A 15,668-nucleotide genomic window follows, 5' to 3' on the forward strand; every position below is an offset into this window, starting at 1 on the left:
AATAGATGATCAGGAACGGCCATAATTATAAGATTATAAGACCACCAACAGCTTAACTGAAGAATATAGAAGGAATTTCTATACACAGGGTGCGCTGAGAATATAAAAAACACCCAGCAACATAGGAGTGTTGGAGCAAAGAGGACTGGTGCACTTCAGGAGGGACTCAATACAGACAAAGGGGAACAGGGTTGAGAGGGATCTAGGCGTGATGTTGAAAGAAGCAATTAGAGAGGACAGAGTTTCATTTAGAGAATAAATGTTGGCATTTTAAACTGAGCCGGAAAGCATATTTTTGCTGCAATAGATTCTGTGTAATTCATGATAACCAAAAGCAGAAATTTAAAATATGCATTATTTCACTCATTATTGCCCTAACGTAAGCTGCTACTCCACCGAGAGGCTCACTTAACACATTTCAGCTGATTCAAACCAAGTATTTGGGTCTCCACCTAGTCAGTTCCTACACAGCCCGCTTAAAATATAAGTAATGTTGGTCAGAGGATTTAACATTGACAGTCCTCCAACCCTCCAGGAACTCTGGGTGGGATTCTCCGAAGGCCATGCCGAAATCGGGTTCGGCGATCGGCCGGAGAATCCACGCTTACGCCGGAATCGGGGGTGGAGCCGCTTTTGCGAAGCTCCGCCCCATCACAACGCACACTGCCAGGACGTCACCTGAGGCCCTTCCCCGATGCTCCGCCCTCGATGGGCCGAGTCCCCGGCGGCGGCGCTCCGGTGCGCTCACACCGTTCGGGGACCTCGCATGGCGGCTGCGGACTGAGTCCAGCGCTGCCACAGTCGGGGGTGGGGGGGGGGGGGAGTCATTCCGCTGGCCGGGGGTCTTCGGCAGGGGCTGGGTGGACTGGTAGGGGGTGGTCCGGAGATGGCGAAGGGAGTTACAGGGGGGCAGTTTTCGGCAAGCTGGGTCCAAACGTGGCCGGCGCCATGTTGTACGGTGCGACCGCCGCAGGTCACCGCCAAGTACATACGCAGCCACAGACCTGCCCATTCTGCGGCCGTATCAGCAGGTAAAGCCAGGCGCTGCATGGTTGCTAGCCCCCACTGGGCGGAGGATCGGTGTGGGGGCAGCGCCAACTTTCTGGTTGTAAGACCAGACGGATCCTGCAGATATAGCCACAGGATCGGAGAATCCAGCCCTCTGTGTTTCAGTGATGTTTCATTGATAAGATCTTGAGCCTTATATGTTTTAACATGGACATTTTATTGACAGGCTTTGACAATGTACAGTTGCAAATATGATCTTGCATGGAGCTGTTCCATGCACGCTTGCTGCTTACCAACTTTTATTCCAGACTGTTCTCTGACCATGTGACTACATACATCAGTCTGTGGGCGGTGCCACTCTCTAGCCCCACATTGACCCTTGCTGAGTACCTTACATTACAATGCACGCAGGCGCATACCTTTTAATCTTTTAATAATCTTTATGGTCAGAAGTAGGCTTACATTAACACTGCAATGAAGTTACTGTGAAAATCCCCTCATCGCCACACTCCTGCGCCTGTTCTGGTACACAGAGGGCGAATTCAGCCAACAGGCACGTCTTTCGGGACTTGTGGGAGGAAACCGGAGCACCCGGAGGAAACCCACGCAGTCACGGAGAGAACGTGCAGACTCCGCATCGACAGTGACACAAGCCGGGAATCGATCCTGGGATCCTGGTGCTGTGAAGCAACAGTGCTAACCATTGGACATATCTTCACAATACAGCAAAGCCTTATGTCCTAGCGTTTCTTTCACAATCTTGGTCACGTGTGAAAGAATGGTATACTACTCTGTTTCTTATGTTGTGTGATAAAGTTTCTTCTCTTCCCAGCATTTCAATTCAACATCTTTTTCACCGACCATTTTATCACATCGGTCCCATTTCTGTGACACTTTCAGCAATCTTGTTCTGGCTTATAATCTCTGCTGTCAATTTCAATCTTTTTACTTTTCCAGTTAACGGATGCGATTTAACTAAACGGGAACAAAGTCCACAACGAGCGTTTAGCTGCGAGTTTCCCAGCACTCACAGCGCCGAGAAACACAAGGCTATAAAACGCGACTCGCGTTTGATACAGGGTCTCAACAGGGAACGCGCGGACATGGCTGCACATAGCTCGGTTTTGTGCACTGAGGAGCTGTGCTTGCCAGAACCCCTCAGTGTAACGAGAGACTGGGACACCATTTTTAAAGGTGCTGATCTCTGAGGCTCCTGATGTGATCCCTGACCCCACCCCCCATGCCCCAACACACTTTGGGAGGGTGCCCCGGCCCCTCCCCGCATCCCGCAACATCCCCGGGGCATCCCCGGCCCGGTCATACCTGCGCATCAATGCCAGCTTGGCACCTTGGCAGTGCCAACCTGGAACCTGGCAGTATTCCTGACAGTTGGTAGTGTCACCTGAACTCCATGGCATGGCCAGTCTGGCATCCAGGTGGCAGGGTGGCCGGCTGGCACAGAAGTGTCAGGGTACCACCCTGCTGAGAGGGCATGCACCTGGGGGCCTCCGATCCCCTGGGAGACCCCTTCGAGTGCCAAACCGTCTGGTTACCGTTTCCGGAGACCAGTACTGAACGGTGCTTGTCCAAGGTCTCCGAGGCGAGGGAGATTGATCCCACTCCTTGGGTATCTCAGGAATCTGCACAATAAAGTGAGGTCACAAATAAGTGATCCTGTCCTCAACGGGTAGGATTCACATCGCAACGTCTCGTGAGATCACATTAGATCTCGCAAGGCATTGTGAGCCAGGTAGATCACGGGAGCGAAGTCTCCCGGCTTCTGTCAGCCACAATGCACTGCGAGGAGCTGCTTTTAGGTGCAGTGTGGCCATTAAATTGCGCCCAATATCTCATTGTCAAGCTTTCCTTCTTCAAGCTTGGCATGGTTAGCACTGCGGCCTCATAGCTCCTGGGACCCGGGTCCAATTCTGGCCTCAGGTGACTGTGCGGAGTTTGCACTTTCTCCCTGTGTCTGTGTGGGTTTCCTCCGGGTGCTCCGGTTTCCTCCCACAGTGCAAAGAAGTGCAGGTTAGGTGGATTAGCCGTGCTAAATTGCCACTTAGCATCCAACAGATTAGGAGGGATTATTGGGATAGGATGGAGATGTGAGCTCAAGTAAGGTGCTCTTTTCAAGGGCCAGTACAGACTTGATTGGCCGAATGGTCTCCCTGTGCACTGTAAATTTTATGATTCGCCTGATCCAATTCTTCACTGGACTTGTTCTTATTTTCTAGTTGTTTTTTCAGAGTTTAGCTTATTCTCCATTGTCTCATTCATTTCTCCTTCTTCTTAACTTTATTTTGTAAATTTTTGCAATTTTTATTTCACATTTGCTGTCAGTCATTTCATCTTGTTGTTTTAATGTCTTCTCTCTGTTTGCTGATCCTCTTTATGTTCTAGTTCCCAGTATTTTTTGAGTCTTTAATTTCTGTGGCATTCTGCAAGGGGAATCTATCATGTTCTAATTGGATAGATACATTTCACAATGGAACCTTCACAGATGAAACCCTCCTTCTGGGGTTTTTCATTGCCCTTAATCTGGGGTTTTCTTTTGTCCACTTTCTGGGGATTTCTATTGCCTCCTTTCTGAGGTATTTGTTGTCTCTTGTTCACTATGTTCACTGCCTCGTCTGAAATCTTCATTGCCTCTTCTGAGGTCTTCTGTTGCTACTTCCTTGTGGTCTTCATTGCTTATGGACCTTTTTTGAGAGTCACCCTCTATCTGGGGTCTTCTCCAATTTTCCTGTCCATTGCCGCTTGTTCCCTCTTGTGGTTGCCGCTTTAAATGCATTACCGCTTTAAGACTGTCATCTTTTTTTCACTCAGCAGTCAGCAGCTGCCGGTTTTTTCTTTGTCCCGCATTTTTTTGAGCATTGGTGCGAACTTCTGAAACTTTCTACTTTTCGTGAAGGAAAGCCCTTTTAGCGGTCTCTGGTGTTGTTTTTCTGGCCGTTTGGCGAGTCCATTCTGAGCCCCGGTGCACTCGAGATCCAAGCGACCATTGTTTTCAAACTGGTTAACTTGTGTTCTTTTTTTTAACAGGTGAAAAACTTCACTTCTTTTGATTGGAGCCCATCAGTGCAGCGACTGCTGCCACAAACTCCCCGCAGGTTCTGCTCAGCTCCGATATTAGGAGCTTGTGAGTTTCAGCCTCTTGATTTTCCCTCGCTTCGGGTCACCTCGCTGGGGCCACGTGTGGCATTTATTTTTACTTAAAGAACTAATCTCTGTGTTCTCTTTTCTTGTTAAAAACCTTGCAGCAACACTTTGCTTTTTTTTAACAAGTTCTATATTTTTAACTTAAAGCCACAGCTCTTACCTTGCAGGATTATTTTTTCAGTTTTTTGCTCTGCATTTCTTTCTCAACTTTTGGCAGTACCGGCCAATTCAGGTTTGTTCAGCGTCTGTCTGTCAGACTCTCCCGGACCACCTAGCCTCCTCATCTACAGTGTAAGTGGAGGCATGTTTCTGTATTTCATTCACCCTTCTTGTGGGCTCAGGGGCCTTGCCGTGTTCTCTCTGTCACTCATGCATCTTGGAACTGTCCATCTTTTCTGATTCTACATTACTCAGGGTCTGACATTATCTCACATGGGTTTATTCACCCAAAGAGAGGCATTCGGGTGAGTACTTTTTTTTCAGACTTCAATTAAAACAGAATGTTCACAGGTGTGGGGCCAGAGGCAGCGTCATGGTAATTTTATCCTTGGCGCCAGATGTAGTGATGCGCTTGCACAGACTTCATTTGTGAAGGCAGCAAGGATTTATTAATAAGAATTGTCCATCAACCAACAGCAGCCACATGGCTGTACCTAAGACCCAACATGGCTCTTAGCCTAAGAGAGGACTCCACCCCCTGGGGTGATTGCCCACTCTGAGTCCCACTTGCTCCCCCAAGCCAGGTGACCCTCACTCTGCTGTGTTGCCCTTAAAGGGGCAATCACCACAAATCACCAACATTCACAAACCTTTATGACTTTCCATAAAAGTCACAAATTTGACTACATTTTTGATCATTGTTCCAATTTCTTGTTTGATTTGGCGTCAGTTCCTGATTGATTACACTGCCTTGGCACATTTTACAGTGCTAAGGTCGCTGTGCAAGGGCGAGTTGTTTGTTGTTTTTATTATACAGAGGCACGATATCAAAGTTGAATTCTCCTGACCCCCCACTCCCCTAAACACACCCCAGCTTGCCTGCCGAACCTTGGTGGCAGCAGTGTTGGGATGTGTGATGCACTTGACTCGGAAAATTGAGTCCCATCTACGCTTGCATCCAGCCCGTTATTGTGCAGCATTCTCGGAAGCAAAGCCTGCAGTGAGCGCGGACCCCCAGAACACCGGGTGCACGTTGATCAGGAGCATGCTGTGCGATACTCTCCAGTTCAGCCAGCCTCTCCGTCTCTGTGTGAACTGTTGCAGCATTTTTGTGCGCCCCCCCTGCAGTCGGACCTTGTATGTGCTGTTTTGAGGTAACGGGCAATTATTGTGACGCCTGTCCCCCAGCTTTGAGCAACAGACGGTGCCTCGTTCCTGCTGGGAGCACCGGAGGTCTCCTTGGACAGGCGAGCAAGGACATGCTTCAAGCTAACAGGGTAGGCGGAGAACGACCTTTACCTGCCTGGCACTATTATCACATTAATCTTGCAGGCTTGTGGGAGGTGGAAGAGGGGACAAAATAGCAGGCCTGCACGATAATAGGACTTGAAGTGTTTCCAACAGAGTGCTATCTCTCCTCTGTGCTTTAATTTGATGACCGGCAGCAATGAAGCTGTCGCCCTATCTGCTGGTGCTTTCAGGGCCTCGAGACAAAGCCGACTGCCAGTCACTCTTCTCCTGACTCTGAATCTTCCCCTGTCAAGATCCTCAGATGTACAAGTCACTAATAAATCCAAATGGGAAATCAGGAGAAACCTCTTTACCCAGAGAGTGGCTGTGACAAGGAGTGGTTGAGGTGAATAACATCGATGTATTTAAGGGGGAGCTGGCTAAACACACAAGAGAGAAAGCAGTCAAAGTTTATTCTGACGTGGGCAGCACGGTAGCGCAGTGGTAAGCACTGCTGCCTCACGGCACCGAGGTCCCCAGGTTCAATCCCGGCTCTGGGTCACTGTCTATGTGGAGTTTGCACATTCTCCCCGTGTTTGCATGGGTTTCACCCCCACAACCCAAAGATGTGCAGGGTAGGTGGATTGTCCACGCTAAATTGCCCCTTAATTGGAAAAACTGAATTGGGTACTCTAAATTAAAGAAAAAAGTTTATTCTGATCATGTTAGATGAAAATATGAGAGAAGAAGTTTGTGCAGGGTTTAAACGCCGATCTGAACTAGTGGGGTTGAATGGCTTGTTTCTGCGTTGCACAAGCTGGAAGAAGAGGAATAGAGGAGAGGGTTAATGACCAAATCCTACTTGTCACAAAAGAGAAAACACATTAAAATTAATCTTCACCGGCTAGCGCTTAAAGAGACTCCAGTGCAACTGAGACGTAATCACCTTGAGGAAATCCCATTTCTTTCCTCGCAAGCAATACCTCTGCCAAATAAAACTTCGGTCTGAGACTTCACCCGAACAGAGTGTGTAACTGAGTACCATATTCTGTTGGGGAAGTAACAAGAATTCTCCTTGCCCCTTTACGTTTCGTCCGACGGCCCATTTTGGAATAGTGACCATTTCTTAAACTCCCACTGTGACATGGAGCAAGGGGGAGTTATAGCTGAGGGAAAGATGCCTGTCGCGACTTGACAACCTGCTGCCTGTTCACTTCAGTGGAAAAGAAGATTGGGGAAGGGTGGAGGGGTACAAACTGAGCTGATGATTTGCTACACGCCTGCTTCATGCTACTAGCAAACACCAATTTCCTCCCCCAAAGGACCTAAATTGTTAGTGTAGATCACGATGTGTCCTGTGGGGCCTCTACTCTGTGCCAACTACAAGCATATATTTGCCCTGTTCCCTCTGTCCCATACTCCTGCCGGCAGTCCGCTGTTGTAGGCTGCAATCTCAAACCCTGCCCTTAGCCACTCCTGCTTCACCTTGACAATTGGAGGCAACCAGTTCCTCCTCTTTATACGGCAAACATTCACACAGGAAACCTCTCGCCTCTGACCAGCTTGTTCTTTTTTAGTTTCAAAGTATTGCCAAGCACCTCCAGGCTGCTATTAGAGGTCAGTTTTTATCCAGCAGACACAGGGAGCAATCAACATTCACTAGATAGTGAAAAGGAAGGAAAGCCAGAGATCCAATTGCAAGTTATTAGTACAAATGTAAATGAACGTACATTTTACCGAATCCAAAGTTGTGGGTTAAAATCAGAGCAAAACCGTGGGGCTGGATTCTCCGATTTCCAGGCTATGTCCGGAGGATCCGGGGCATTTTATGTGGGAAAATCGGCACGGCCCCAGCACTGATCCTCCGACCGGTGAGGGGCTATCAGCCGCGCCACCTAAAACGCACGGCCTTCCCGATATAAACGCCTGGAGAATTGCCGGGTCCGTGTCTGCCCATGCGCACGGTGATGACCTGCAGCGGTCGTGCCGGACAAGATGACGGCAGCTGTGTGTGGACGCGACCTGCCAAATACTGCCCCCCCCTGGACAGCCCCTCGCCAACCCCGGGACACCCCCCCACCAGTCCCCCCAGTCCCCAACGAAGCCCCCCCCCCCCCCCCCCACCGGCCAGCAGCACGGCTCCTGCCCGACTGCTGGTGGCGCTGGACACAGTCCGCAGCCGCACGTCCCCCGCGCGCGGTTGGGAACTCGGCCCATCGGGGATGGAGCATCGGGGGTGGGCCTTCAAGTGACGTCCGGAGGCCGTCCCATCGGCGCACAGCATGCCCCTCGATGATGCCGTTGGGGGGGGGGGGGGGGAGCATTTGAAAACAGGCACCGCCCCCGATTCCATCATAAAAAGTGAATCTCCGCCCGATCGTCGATTACGAAAACGGCGCCGGGGAACGGAGAATCCCGCCCATGAACTTTCCAGGATTTTTCCTGAGATTGGAGCACAATAACGGGGGTGCGGCACAGTGCTTAGAATCTTGGTGTCACTTGGGTGCCCCATAAGCTAACCTTGGGCATCGGATATTCTAACAAATGGAAATGTATCAGCAATGGTATTTCAGCAATCTCCTGGTTTCAGGGCCAGATCAGTGATGCAGGAGAATCACACCAGAACTGTCGGCGTCTATGAAAGGGAAAAGGCACATTAAGGTTTGCAAGGGACACCATCCTCTTCCCAAACTCCCAAACTTCCCAAACTCTTGCAAGTCGCAATCTACCCGATGGCTATTGCTAGTATGTTTTCTGGTTTCATTCCCCCTTTCCTGGATTTTCTTTTCCTTTATCTCTCTTTCTGCTCTCAGGATCATCCCCGAAATTCTGCCGCACCCACCTCCGTCTTGTCATTCTCCGAAGAAGAGCCATGCGGTCTCGAACGGCTAACCCTGTTTCTCCACCGACGCTGCCGTACCGGCTGAGCTATTCCCAGCATTTTCTGTTTTTATTTCAGACTTCCAGCATCTGCAGTATTTTGATGTCATTACCGTCCCTCCTTGCGCAGCATCTCCACAACCTCTTTGGTTATTCCGGATTGCCCGATTGACCCAATCATGGGAGCATGAGGAACAGAAGGAGGCCATTCAGCCCCTTAGGCCTACTCTTCTGCCCAGTTTGACCACAGCTGATCTGCACCTCAGCTTCCTTTTCCCAACCATCGTTCCTGAACCATCGATAGCTTTACCTAACGAAAACACATCGATCCAATTTTTGAGCGCTCCAATTTGGTGGGTGAAGAGAGTTCACATTTTCTTTCGCCTTCGTTGTGCCACTTTCTCAGAGTTAAAGTCATCAAACGAGTGCAACTTATCTTTTCTTTTAACCTCAGCAATGACAGTAACAATGACTTGTATTTATGTAGCGCCTTTTATGTAGTAAAGCATCCCAAGAAACTTCGCAGGAGCATCAACTGCTTTTTCACCTCAATATTCCGATGCAAATATTACCAAGTGCCTCGCAGACGCTGACTTGAGATAGCTCGTCTACTGAGAACAGCCATTTCAATTTTAAATCATTGATAAATAAAAAATGCCCAAGTTATAAATAATTTCAAAGCCTCTGCAGTCTGATTTCAGGCCTAAGGCATTTGTAAACCATCTCAGTATCATCACTAGACCTGCTTCTAACCCCTTTAGAATTGTTTTCCAGGTATCTCTTATCAGCTCGATTACGATCTTCTTCTTGATATTTTAGGCACCATCCCACCAATCAAATCGATGCAAGGAGAGGGAGATGACGTGAAGAAACTGTTTACCATTGCCTGCCCTGTGATCCTGGCGACGGTTGCCGTGGCACTTCTGTTTATTATCCGGAAAAAACGGAAGGAGAAACGCCTGAAGAGACTGCGAGGTGAGCGGGACGGGCTCATTGGGGAACATTGAGCAGTAGGCTGGAATTCTCCGGCTGTTGGGATTCGCTGTTCCCGCCGGCAGCGCACCCCCGCCCGCGGGGTGGCTTCAATGGGAAATCCCATTGACTGCGGCGGGGGTAGAGAATCCCGCCACAAGCGGAAGGCACGACCCCGAGAAATACACGGCTGGGGGAACAGAGAATCCGGCCCGGAGTCTCGGGTCAAAATAACTAATCGTGAGATGATTGCAAAGCCCAGACTTTTTTTTTAAAATATTTTTTTCACGGGCTGTGGAAAGGCCAGCACAATGTTGCCCATCCGTAACTGCCCTCCAGAAGGTGGTGATGAGACGCCTTCTCAAAGCGTTGCAATCCATCTGGTACCTGGACCGGTTTGGCACACTGAATGGCTTGCTGGGCCAGTTTCAGCATACAGTTAGTCAACCACATCGCTGTGGGACCTGGAGTCACACGTAGGCCAGACCAGGTAAGGATGGCAGATTTCCTTTCCTTAAAGGGCACTAGTGAACCAGGTGGGTTTTTATAACAATCAATGATAGTTTTATGGTCACCATCACTTTACATTCCAGATTTATTAATTGGATTTGAACCTGTGTCCCCAGGGACTATCTTGGGTCTCTGGATTATTAGTCCAGTGACATTGCCACTCTGTCACTATCTCACCTAAACCATCCTTCATTTCTCCTGATTTGATTAGAATTATTTGTGGAGCTGAGGCCCTGGAGTCAAGAGAACCCCATAGCCAAGGGTCTGAGACGTAGTAGCAGCAGAGAATTCTCTGGTGCTTTGGTGCTCTTTGCTCGAGCCAGGGTAACAATCTCACCCTTAACCTAGCCAGGGACCTTCACTGGAATCAGCACGTGCGTGGACATGACACAAGTTCACTATTTCTCCAGCCTCACTGAGTCTGAGTAACTGCTACAGGTAATGAGAGGCTGCCGATGAATGCCAGTGAATCAACTCCCTCTGGGTAAGGGAGATAATGATGCACGGAATATGTAAATGAGCTGATTTAGAAAATAAAACCTGGTCTTAATGAGAATTTCCTAGTTCTTATTCAAAACCTAGAGCTGCACGAAATACATAGCGTTGGAATGTTAAGCTAACATCTGTTTGAGGAGAAGTTCTCTTGGATATTTTTCTTGTCTTTGTCTCCCTCTGGAGCTTGAAGAGTCCCTAATATGAATTGTGCGCAGTACATTTGATGGAATGGAATTTAAATGGACCTTTGCGGGTTCTATGTTTTTAATTTTTATGCAAAACACCTTAGATACCTAATTATTTCCCAAGCATTGGCTTGTGTTTTAGAATGCTGATGGGATGCGCCTTCAGTCTGTTTATTTTCCTTGGCTGTGCCAAGTACAAAGAGACTAAATCTGCCTGGGATATAATTGGAATCCAGTCTCGTTACAGAATGCCATAATAGCACAGGCGGTTAACAGTGGACAATGCTGACCAGATGGCCACGGATTTGTGTTGGACGACTGGGTTGGACAGTGGAGGCAAAACTCTTTGGAGTCATTTAAGAGACAGTTGGGAGCTATGATGGGAGGATGACAGGTTTCTCTGGATGGATGGACTAAGATGGACCGAATGATTTTCTTCATCTGTGATCCTTTGCTGGAGTTCAGGCTCTGACTGTCTTGAGCACCTCTGAACGGGCCAACCCTCCTGACCACCTCCAAGCTTAGACCATAAGACATAGGAGCAGAATTAGGCCACTCGGCCCATCGAGTCTGCTCCGCCATTCAATCATGGCTGATATTTTCTCATCCCCATTCTCCTGCCTTCTCCCTATTGCCCCTGATCCCCTAATTAATCAAGAACCTATCTATCTCTGTCTTAAAGACACTCAGTGAATTGGCCTCCACAGCCTTCTGCGGCAAAGTGTTCTACAGATTCACCACCCTCTGGCTGAAGAAATTCCTCCTCATCTATGTTTTAAAGGATCGTCCCTTTAGTCTGAGATGGTTGATTTCAAACAACCTAGAAACTCCCCACGGTTTGCCAGCTGTACATTTTTAATCCTGTCACAGATGGCATCTTCTGCAGCCATGATGGCTCCACGCCCACAGTGGAGATATAAGTTATCAGACATTGATCAGGCATAGGCTTACGTTGAACTCAGGCCCCATACATGCCTCCAAACAGCTGCAACTCATTCACCATTCACTCCTCTCCAGCCCCACTTACTGGTAGACATGGTACTACAGGATAAGCCGACTCACAGTTTAACACCAGTTACTCTAACAGGTTTCATTTTCTCAGTGTGCTATTTGCAGTGCACTGCTAGACACATTAGCAATGGAAATGAAACCCTAGACAGCACAGGTATGGGAAAGAGAAAAACGTGTGCTGTTGCCATTGACAGCACGTGGTTTATCTGAGAGCAGAGTGCTTGATACTAGCGATAGGGGCTGGTTTAGCACAGTGGACTAAACAGCTGGCTTGTAATGCAGAACAAGGCCAGCAGCGCGGGTTCAATTCCCGTACCGGCCTCCCCGAACAGGCGCTGGAATGTGGCGACGAGGGGCTTTTCAGAGTAACTTCATTGAAGCCTGCTTGTGACAATAAGCGATTATTATTATCATTAGTGGTTGGGTTCCCAAAGTGAAGCTTGCTTAAGTCATCCTAATTTCAGAAATGTACGGGAAGCAAAAGCCAGGGCTAAACGATGAACAAATTTTCTTTATTGATCCATGTGATGCGGGTGTCGCTGGGAAGATTTGTTGCCCATCGCTAATTGCCCTGGAAAACTTGGTGGTGACCTGCCTTCTTCAACCGCTGCAGTCCATGTGGTCTAGGGACAAACACAGTGCTGTTGGTGAGGGCGTTCCAGTTTGTAGATCCAGTGACAGTGAAGTAACGGCGATTTAGTTCCAAATCAGGATGGTGTGTGGCGTGGAGGGGAATTCACAAATGGTGGCGATCCCATATGCCTGCTGCCCGTATCCTTCTGGGCCGGCGTCAAAACCAGTGCGGGTGACGCCAGCGTCAACGGGCCTCCAGGCCCAGTCATTCTCCCCTTCCTAGGTGGGCTAGAACGGCGGCGGTTCCGTGCATGCGTGCCACGGCTGGCGCAGGCCCGCGGATGCGCACCACGGTCGGCACGGGTCCGCACATGCGAGCCAAGGCCGTCTCCATGCAACATGGCGGAGCCCTACAGGCCTATAGGCCAGCGCGGAGGAACATAGCCCCCCCCCCCAGAATGAGCGTGCCCGCCGATCGATAGCCCCCGACCGCGAGCCTGGCCACCGTGGAGGCACCCCCGGAGTTGGATCCCCCGCCCCCCCCCCAACCAGGACGCCCCCGCAGCCAGAAAGCTGAGGTCCCGCCAGGCGGGACTCGCCGGAACTTGGCCCGTCGAGCACGGAGAATCGCCGCAGGGGCCACTTTCAACGGCCTCTCCGACCAGCGCCGCGGCAACCGTGTGGGCGCGATTGGCGGGATTCTCGCCCCCCCCCCCTCCCCCGGCGATTCTCCGACCCGGCGTGGGCTCGGAGAATCCCGGCCAATGGGTTTGGGAGATTCAGTGTGCTAATGGTGAAGGGAGCGAATGTTTGAGATGGTGGTTAGGGTGTTAAACATGCAGGCTGCTCTGCCCTGGATGGTGTTGAGTTACTTGAGTCCTCACCAAACCAGGTTAATCGACCTACATGTTGATACACAACTCTACAATTCCCCAAGATAACTTCATCAAACCCTCAGCAATCTCCAGGGTTAACATCCACCTCATTGCAATTCCAGGCTCTCCAATGTTACACCATCCATTACCAAATCGCTGGTTTTGAAAGCAGACCAAGGCAGGCCAGCAGCACGGTTCGATTCCCGTAACAGCCTCCCCGAACAGGCGCTGGAATGTGGCGACTAGGGGCTTTTCACAGTAACTTCATTTGAAGCCTACTTGTGACAATAAGCGATTTTCATTTCACCATGCATAATAAAATAATATGGACCCAAAACTTTCCACCCAAAAGAACCAAAATCAATCCATTGCCCTTTTAAAGGAAATAACCCGTGTGGAAAATCCACTAAAATTCATATTTTCTTGAGGACAGATGTCAATAGATTCATTTTGGTCTATTTTTCTAATTTCAACTGGTCAGTACTGTTGCCCAGCCCTTTTTAATGTGGATATTTAAATGGTATCTCTTTTAACGTGAGTTTCGCATTACACGGCTGGCTTTAAATCTCCTTTCCCATGTCCCTATCCTCCCGGGCCTGGACTGAAATTGGGACACTCATTTGTTAAGCGTGGCCAGCTGAACGAGATATTTAAAAAGCTGCTGATGCCTGTGGAGCTACGCCCCATCTAAATGTCACAGAGCTGGGTGAAGTTAAGGAAAGCCGGTGGCCGCACTGGCCTCTACAGTATTTGTTTTTTTTAAATTCAGTCACTCAAGCTTGCCAATCATACTGGACGATAACTTTCGTCGGTGCTCTTTCTGGCCACCTTTCAAATTGCATTAAACTCAAAGACAGCACCGTCACCCTTTTATTCATATGGGGATTTAAGAGTTTGACTCTTTTTCGGAACCTAATGATTGGATTTTTTTTTATCTTTCAGATGCAAAGAGCCTGGCAGAAATGCTGATAAGGTAAGATGCACCTTGAGTATCTGCACCTACGGTAAGATACACCTTGAGTATCTGCACCTAGAGTATTGACACCTAGAGCAACTGTACCTGGAGCATTTGCACCTAGAGTATCGACATATGGGGTGGGATTCTCCATCCCGCTGGCCCTGTTTCCCAGCGCAGCATGCCCGAACCGGCAGTGGGATTCGCCATTCCCGCAGTCGGCCAATGGGGTTTCCTATTGTGTCCAGCCCCACACCGTCGGGAAACCCGCGGGCGGGGTGCGCTGCCAACGAAGCGGAGGATCCCGCCGACGCCAAATCCCGGCTGCAATAGTATCAACACCTAGAGTACTTGCACCTAGAATATCCGTATCTAGAGTATTAACACCTGGAATAATATCACCTAGAGTATCTGCATGTCGAGTATCTACACTTAATATCTACACAGACAACACTGTAGGCAATGAAAGAAACTAGGGCTGCAGCTGACATTTTTGATGTGATACTAAAATCATTCGCGAACAGCCCAGTTCCATAGCGTGTGATACGCAAATTGGGGAGGGGCTTGTTATCGGACTGCCTGCTGGGCTCTTGGTTAACCTTGCTCTTCATTCCATTCTGTCTCAATCTACCTCTTTCCTATCTTGTATAGAACATCATTCTGAGCCTCTGATCTTGGCCAACCTCTTTCTAATCTTTGTGGCTTGATGGTTTCACCAAATGTGCTCCGAGGTGAGGACACTTTCAAAGAAAAGTTGTGCTAGTTGAGTTGCCACATGACTAGTTGCTGTCCCGAAATATGGAAAACTTTAATCTGTCTCAAAAAGCGAGCTTGAGGGTGCTCCATAGCTCCCGATCGCGGACGTGCGACCTCCCACAGACATGGACATTACCCCCACTCCCCCAAGTGCGCAAACCCTGCTATGGGGTCTCTAAGGCCCCTCTTCATCCCCCAACCGTTATAATACCCCATTATACACCCCTCTCAGTCCTCACCCTTCATAGCTCCATGTCTCAGCCCCCCCCCTTTCATGGGTATAAACCCCCCGGACCCTTGGCAGTGCCAACCTGGACCCCGGGCACCATGACACTTCTACCCTGACACCCAGACAGTGCCCCTGGCACCCTAACAGTGCCAACTAAGGCGCTGCCCTGTCCATGACCACCCAATGGCCTGGTTAAGGCGCACATATTTAGATAAGCCTAATGGACCATTAAAATGTCATTACCTGGATGAAGCCCAGCGTGGGCATTATCCAGATCACGCCGGGTGCCACGGGTCGGGTGAACTCAGTTTTGCACCCGGGTAGAAGCCCGATTTGGGCCTCACCCGCTATTCACCCGGTGGTACAGGACTGGCGCCAGGAGCTACGGGGTATTACAATCGCGACCAATATGTTTCCAAGTCAGGATCGTGAGTGACTTGGAGGGAAACTTTCAGGTGGTAGTGTGCTGCTTACACTGTTTGACACCCAAGCAGTCCTCTATTGTAACCCCATCAGGTTGAGGCATCATTTTCGGTATGCCTGGTTCTGCTCCTGGCATGCCCTCCCGCACTCTTCATTGAACAAGGGTTGATTCCCTGGCTTGGTGGCAATGGTAGAGTGAGGAATACAGATGGTGGTTGGACACAATTTTTCTAATGGCTCACAATGCC

General features: G+C 49.4%; 1 protein-coding gene across 2 annotated transcripts in view; it reads left to right on the forward strand.

Moving 5' to 3' along the window:
* Positions 1-15,668, forward strand: part of dscaml1 (Down syndrome cell adhesion molecule like 1) — a 692,721-nt gene that overhangs the window by 639,980 nt on the left and 37,073 nt on the right. For both annotated transcript variants that reach the window (XM_072486516.1, XM_072486518.1), the window contains exons 27-28: positions 9,256-9,411; positions 14,000-14,030. In XM_072486516.1, coding sequence (XP_072342617.1) covers positions 9,256-9,411; positions 14,000-14,030 — 187 coding nt within the window. The remainder of the gene's footprint in view (positions 1-9,255; positions 9,412-13,999; positions 14,031-15,668) is intronic.

The sequence above is a fragment of the Scyliorhinus torazame genome, chromosome 21 (assembly GCF_047496885.1).
Source record: "Scyliorhinus torazame isolate Kashiwa2021f chromosome 21, sScyTor2.1, whole genome shotgun sequence".
NCBI classification, from domain to species: Eukaryota; Metazoa; Chordata; class Chondrichthyes; order Carcharhiniformes; family Scyliorhinidae; genus Scyliorhinus; species Scyliorhinus torazame.